We start from the raw sequence: 7135 nt of genomic DNA, 5'->3' as shown, positions 1-7135 counted from the left end.
GGAGTCTCGCTCTGTTGCCCAAGGCTGGAGTGCAGTGGTGCAGTCTCGGTTCACTGCAGCCTCCATCTCCCAGATCAAGCAATTCTCCTGCGTTAGCCTCCCGAGTAACTGGGATTACAGGTATGTGCCACCATTCCTGGCTAATTTTTGTGTTTTTTGTAGCGGTGAAGTTTCACCATTTTGCCCAGGCTTGTTTTGAACTCCTGAGCTGAAGCCATCCACCCACCTTGGCCTCCCAAACCAAAGTGCTGGGATTACTGGCATGAGCCACCACACCTGGTCCTGGAACTTTCCTTTTTCTTTTTGAAGACAGGGTCTCGCTCTGTCGCCTAGACTGGAGTGTAGTGGCATGATCTTGGCTCACTGCAGCCTCAGCCTCCTGTGCTCAAGAGATCCTCCCACCTCAGCCTCCCAAGTAGCTGGGACTACAGGCATGCACCACCACGACATTTATGAGTAATGTGACATAAATGAGCCACGACAGCATGAGTAAAGTGAGATCTGAAATATTAGCATTATTCTGTTAGATTACCACAGTGGAGGTGATTTTATAGTAAAAGTTCAATTTTAAGTCAGTTACAATTTGCTTTGTCAACATCTACATAACATTTAGGATTGAAATTGTGGTAGTTGCTGTAGAGAATCTGAAGGACAGAAGTACTGGAGTAAAGAAGCAGGCTTTCAGCTGGGTGAAGTGGAGGTTACAGTGAGCTGAGATGGCAACACTGCACTCCAACCTGGGTGACAGAGGGAGATCCTGTCTCAAACAAACAAACAAAAAAAGAAGTGGTCTTTCAAACTGAGAGAGAGAATTGAGATTAAATTATTGCTACCTGTTTACTTAGAATACTTTTTTTTTTTTTTTTTTGAGACGAATTCTCTTGTCACCCAGGCTGGAGTGCAGTGGCGCGATCTCACCTCACTGCAACCTCTGCCTCCCTGGTTGGAATGATTCTCCTGCCTCAGCCTTCCGAGTAGCTGGGATTACAGGTGCTCGAACTCCTGACCTCAGGTGATCCGCCTGCCTTGGCCTCCCAAAGTGCTGGGATTACAGGCGTGAGCCACCACACCCAGCTGAATACTTTCTTTTTCTAGAAGGTCATGTAACTCTTGTCAGTATAATTATGACATGGATTTTTGTTGGCACTTTAAAAGAAGATAATTAATTTAATAGTTACTCTGTCCCTTGTTACTTGTCCTTTAAAATACCTTTGCTTTAAAAAAAAATAAACTTGCAAAAGCAGTATACCAGCTTTAAAAATATAAATATAATTCTTTTCATTTTAGATGGAAATCATATTACGTAGAATACTTGGGTGACATCTGCCTGAGACATCTCCAAGAATTACAGGTATCTTTAATTTAAAGATTAACTTTTTCTCCTAAAGAAAAAACACCATCATTAAGTTTAGTTGTGATTATGTGGCTCTACCATACAGAAGAGTTTGTTAAAAGTCAAACTGCTGGCCGGGCACGGTGGCTCGCGCTTGTAATCCCAGCACTTTGGGAGGCTGTGGCGGGCGGATCACGAGATCAGGAGTGCGAGACCAGCCTGACCAACATGGTGAAACCTCATCTCTACTAAAAATACAAAAAAAATTAGCTGGGCACTGTGGCATGTGCCTGTAATCCCAGCTACTCAGAGACTGAGGCAAGAGAATTCCTCGAACCCGAAAGGCAGAGGTTGCAGTGAGCTGAGATCGTGCCACTACACTCCAGCCTGGGTGACAGAATGAGACTCTGTCTCAAAAAAAAAAAAAAAAAAAAAGGTCAGACTGCAGACATTATTTTTATTGCCCCATAATTAATAGGGTTTTTTTTTAATTTTTAGAAATGGGAGCATTTATAGTTAACATATCAACTTAGATATACTGAGTGTTTTTTTTTTTTTAAGATGGAGTTTTCCTATTCTTGCCCAGGCTGGAGTGCAATGATGTGATCTTGGCTCACCGCAGCCTTCGCCTCTGGGGTTCAAGCAATTCTCCTGCCTCAGCCTCCCGAGTAGCTAGGATTACAGGCATGTGCCACCACACCCAGCTAATTTTGTGTTTTTAGTAGAGGTTTCTCCGTGTTGGTCAGGCTGGCCTTGAACCCCCGACCTTAGGTGATCCACCCGCCTCGGCCTCCCAAAGTGCTGGGATTACAGGTGTGAGCCACCGCACCTGGCCGATATTTTTATTATATAAAAATGTGACTCTAGGCTGGGTGCAGTGGCTCTTGCCTATAATCCCAGCGTTTTGTAAGGCCAAGGCAGGAGGATCGCTTGAGGCCAGGAGTTTGAAACCAGCCTGAGCAACATAGTAAAACCCTGTTTATACAAAAAATAGAATTAGGTATGGGGGTGGCATATGCCTGTAGTCCCAGCTACTCAGGAGGCTGAGGCAGGAGGATCTGTTGAGCCCAGGAGTTGGAAGCTGCAGTGGGCCATGATCATGTTTTTATATCCCAGACTGGGTGACAGAGTGATACTATGTCTCATGACTCCATAATCTTTTAGACTGGTTACAAATTCTTTTTCCTTTTGGTAGACATGGGTGTCGCTATGTTGCTTAGGCTGGGTTGGAACTCATGGTTTTGAGTCATCCTCCAGCCTCAGCCTCCCAAAGTGTGGGGATTATGATACAGGCGTGAGCCACTGATACAGATGTGAGCCACTGTACGTGGGCCTTTTTTTTTTTAAGTAGAATATAATTTACCTGAATTATTATTATTATTTTTGGAGACAGAATCTCTCTGTTGCCTAGGCTGGAGTGCAGTGGCACTATCTCACTGCAGCCTTGCCCTTCCAGGCCCAAGCAGTTCTTCCATGTAGCCCGGACTACAGACGCATGACCACTATGCCTGTCTTATTTATTTGTTTATTTTTATTTTTTTGCGACAATGTCTCACTCTTGCCCAGGTTGGAATGCAGTGGCATGATCTTGGCTCACTGCAACTTCCTCCCTGGTTCAAGTGATTCTCCTGCCTCAGCCTCCCAAGTAGCTGGGATTGCAAGTGTGCACCACCCTGCCAAGCTAATTTATTTTTTATTTTTTATTTTTTTATTTGTTCAGATTGAGTCTCGCTCTGTTGCCCAGGCTGGAGTGCAGTGGTGCAATCTCTGCTCACTGCGACCTCCGCCTCTTGAGTTCAAGCAGTTCTCCTGCCTCAGCCTCCTGAGTAGCTGGGATTACAGGTGCATGCCACCACGCCCAGCTAATTTTTGTGTTGTTAGTAGAGATGGGGTTTCATGTGTTAGCCAGGATGGTCTCGATCTCCTGACTTTGTGATCTGCCTGTCTTGGCCTCCCAAAGTGCTGGGATTACAGGCATGAGCCACCGGGCCCAGCCTAATCTTTATATTTTTAGTAGAGATGGGATTTTGCTATGTTGTCTAGGCTGGTCTCAATCTCCTGGCCTCAGGTGATCTGGCCACCTCGGTCTCCCAAAGTGCCGGGATTTTTTTTTTTTTTTTTTTTTTTGAGTTGGAGTCTCTCTCTGTCGCCCAGCCTGGAGTGCAGTGGGGCAATCTCGGCTCACTGCAAGCTTTGCCTCCCGGGTTCACGCCATTCTCCTGCCTCAGCCTCCTGAGTAGCTGGGACTACAGGCACCCGCCACCACGCCTGGCTAATTTTTTGTATTTTTAGTAGAGATGGGGTTTCACCATGTTAGCCAGGATGGTCTCGATCTCCCGACCTTGTGATCCGCCTGCCTCGGCCTCCCAAAGTGCTGGGATTACAGGCATGAGCCACCGCGCCCAGCTGATTGTTATTTTTTTTTAAATGTGTTGTAGAGACATGGTCTCACTAGGTTGTTCAGGTGAGTCTTGACCTCCTGGCCTCAAGGGATCCTCTCATCTCAGCCTTCCGAAGCTCTGGGATTATAGTTGTGAGCCACCACACCTGGCCCTCAGTGTTTGTTTTAGATTATGGTTGGTTGTTTTTTTCAGACAGATTACCTACTTCAAGTAGACTTTATATTTGCTTTTGTATTTAATCAAGATTTGTTTATATAAATTGTTTATGGACTGTTAAATCCAAATGCTCTTACACTTTAAGGTTCTATTAGTTTTAGTTTTTTTTTTTGAGATGGAGTCTCACTCTGTTGCCAGGCTGCAGTACAGTGGTGGGATCTTGGCTCACTGCAACCTCCGACTCCCTCGTTCAAGTGATTCTCCTGCCTCAGCCTCCTGAGTAGCTGGGAATTACACTCACGCACCACCACGTATAGCTAATTTTTGTATTTTTAGTAGAGATGGGGTTTCACTACGTTGGCCAGGATGGTCTTGATCTCCTGACCTCGTGATCCACCCACCTCCGCTTCCCAAAGTGCTGGGATTACAGGCGTGAGCCACTGTACCTGGCCTAGTTTTAGATTTAAATCACTAGTTGATATTGTTCCTTTCAGCTCATCAGTTGAAATGGTAGTTGTGTAGAAAAGTTAATGGGTGTTTGCCACAATCTTCTGTGAGTTGAAGTTAGGGTTTGTGACTGTTTCGCTTTCTCAACTAGTATTCTCTTTTCGTTTATATGTAATTGAGTAACATTTTGCAGTTTGCGGGCTTTTCTTTTTTGAGACAGTTTCCCTTGTATATGTGTGTGTGTGTGTGTGTGTGTGTGTACGTGTGTGTGATGGGGTTTCGCTTTTATCGCCCAGGCTGGAGTGCAGTGGCGCAATCTCAGCTCACTATAACCCCCGCATCCTGGGTTCAAGTGTTTCTCCTGCCTTAGCCTCCTGAGTAGCTGGGATTACAGGTGCCTGTCACCACACCCACTTAATTTTTTTGTATTTTTAGTAGAGACAGGGTTTCACCATGTTAGTCAGGCTGGTCTCGAACTGCTGACCTCAGGTGATCCACCCATCTCGGCCTCTCAAATTTCTGGGATTAGAGGCGTGAGCCACTGCACCCGGCCGATGGAGTTTCACTCTTGTCGTCCAGGCTAGAGTGCAGTGGCACAATCTTGGCTCACTGTAAACTCTGCTTCCCGGGTTCAAGTGATTCTCCTGCCTCAGCCTCCCGAGTAGCTGGAATTACAGGTGCACGTCACCACACCTGGCTAATTTTGTATTTTTAGTAGAGATGGGGGTTTCGCCTTGTTGGCCAGGCTGGTTTTGAACTCCTGACCTCAAGTGATCCACCAACCTCGGCCTCCCACAGTGCTAGGATTACAGGCATGAGCCACCACACCCAGCCAGTAGAACTCTTTAAACATGAAAAATCAGTCAACTTTGCAGACTAGAGGAGGATGTTGAAGACCTATGTGTGTTATTTTATTTTTTTTTCTTTACCAACTATGCACCTATTTTTCAGACACCTAAGAGTAATGTCTGTGAAACAGTGGTTTTCTTTTTCTACATATTATAGCAGGAAGTGTTCCTATTTATGTACTGTCTGTATCAATACTAACGGGGCATCATAAGCAAAATTTTAAACTTTGATAGTTAAACCTTTATGTTGCCTCCCCTCTGGGCGGCCAGCTGTGGGGATGTGCTTCTCCCTTAAGGACTTTGACAAGAATAACAAGTTAATTGGAATTTGACTTTCTGACATAGAGCAGATGGCCTTGCCCTGTCATGCCAGGCCTTTCATGTGGAGTTACCATTTTTCAGCTGCTTCTGTCTCTCCAGAGAAGGATATCCCTTTTATAAGCCTGGGCCAGGGGATGATGGTGAGATTCCCCATGTGATACCAGAGTTGGAATAGGCAGGCCGTAGTGAGATTAGGGCCAGGACTGTCCCATTTTGATTCTTGAATGGTTTTTGTTACAACTTGTCATGGGGAAAAAGTAACACTTATTTTTTTTTTTCTCCCTTAGAAGACAAAAAAACTAATGCATTTGAGAAAGCGGTAGTTTTGGGGGGAGGGGGAAAAAGCAACTGCTTTCCTGATCTGCAACTTGGCTGGATGCTAAGATGTCAGTGGACATGAATAGCCAGGGGTCTGACAGCAATGAAGAGGACTATGACCCAAATTGTGAGGAAGAGGAAGAAGAAGAAGATGAAGACCCTGGGGACATAGAGGACTATTACGTGGGAGTAGCCAGCGATGTGGAGCAGCAGGGGGCTGATGCCTTTGATCCCGAGGAGTACCAGTTCACTTGCTTGACCTACAAGGAATCTGAGGGTGCCCTCAATGAGCACATGACCAGCTTAGCTTCTGTCCTAAAGGTGAGCAGTGTTGTAAACTCCAGTGTAATCCCCCCCCAGTTAAATCTAAGGATGAGCTGTTGTTAATTAATGTCTCCTCCAGACTAATTGAATGGCCTCGTAGCTTGAAACCAAATTTAAGTGTATGTCAACATCATTTGGACATTTTGTTACATTTACTTTGTTTTCTAATATATGCATGTCTAAGGTCCTCAGATTCCCAAATTAGTAAGAATTAGAAAGGAGGGGTGGGACAGATTCAAGAAAGATGTACCGTACCAGAAATGTGTAGTAGCAGAATTGCACAACTTTGCACATTTCAGGAAGTGAGTTTTCAAGAATTTTATGAGGTTGATACAATAAGCATCAGAATCACCATCTTCTGTATGACTGTGAGTGACTGATAAATGTCTTGAGAGTATACAGATCCCTCTGGTTTGCCCTGAATAGTCATTGCCTTTGAGCTAATGAGCTCATTTGTTTCATGTACTGATTTTAATAATAATTCTTTCTTATAGCTTGTATTTCATTGATTTAGGGGGTATTAGTACGGAAATTGTAAAGAATGAACAAAGTTGATTATTCCAGCAAGCATTTTATTTTTTTAACACATAAGCTAAAACATACCTTTGGATGTCTTGCACCTTCGGCCAGTTATTATCCTCACTATTTACATTTTTTATGATCATTTTGACAGTTTCCCAACAAGCGTGTTTCCTTCTCTAACACTGGCCATTATGGGAAATTGGAAATATTTCTCTTACTTTAGTGTTTTCACCAATCTTTTTTCATGAATTGTTACTTGGATTTTGTTTCTGATTAAATTGGAGGTCAAAAGGGCACCTTGGCATGATGTCAACCAAATCAATTTTATTGGTACTTAAACAGAAATAACTAAGGTGTGCCTTGTATGATTTCTATAAAATTTGCTTTATCTACTAGTTTAGGGATTTTTTTTTCCCCAGATGGTTGGCAAAGGCTAATACCTTGAATTTAGATACTCAGGTCTT

General features: G+C 44.1%; 1 protein-coding gene across 6 annotated transcripts in view; it reads left to right on the top strand.

Annotated features, from left to right (window-relative positions):
* The first annotated feature begins 1287 nt into the window (after window positions 1-1287).
* ARIH2 (ariadne RBR E3 ubiquitin protein ligase 2) overlaps window positions 1288-7135 on the top strand; it is a 63904-nt gene continuing 58056 nt past the window's right edge. For 2 of the 6 annotated variants that reach the window (XM_058442223.1, XM_032161622.2), the window contains exons 1-2: window positions 1288-1351; window positions 5795-6146. In XM_058442223.1, the coding sequence (XP_058298206.1) occupies window positions 5892-6146 (255 nt within the window). In that variant the 5' untranslated portion in view covers window positions 1288-1351; window positions 5795-5891. Of the gene's footprint in view, window positions 1352-2239; window positions 6147-7135 lie in introns of those variants that run through there. The other 4 variants (XM_032161626.2, XM_032161627.2, XM_032161623.2 and 1 more) reach the window with 4 other exon arrangements.

The sequence above is a fragment of the Hylobates moloch genome, unplaced genomic scaffold (assembly GCF_009828535.3).
Source record: "Hylobates moloch isolate HMO894 unplaced genomic scaffold, HMol_V3 SCAFFOLD_8, whole genome shotgun sequence".
Classification (NCBI taxonomy): Eukaryota; Metazoa; Chordata; class Mammalia; order Primates; family Hylobatidae; genus Hylobates; species Hylobates moloch.
The sequence above is the reverse complement of the archived record's forward strand: the minus strand, read 5'-3'. Positions and strand labels throughout refer to the sequence as shown.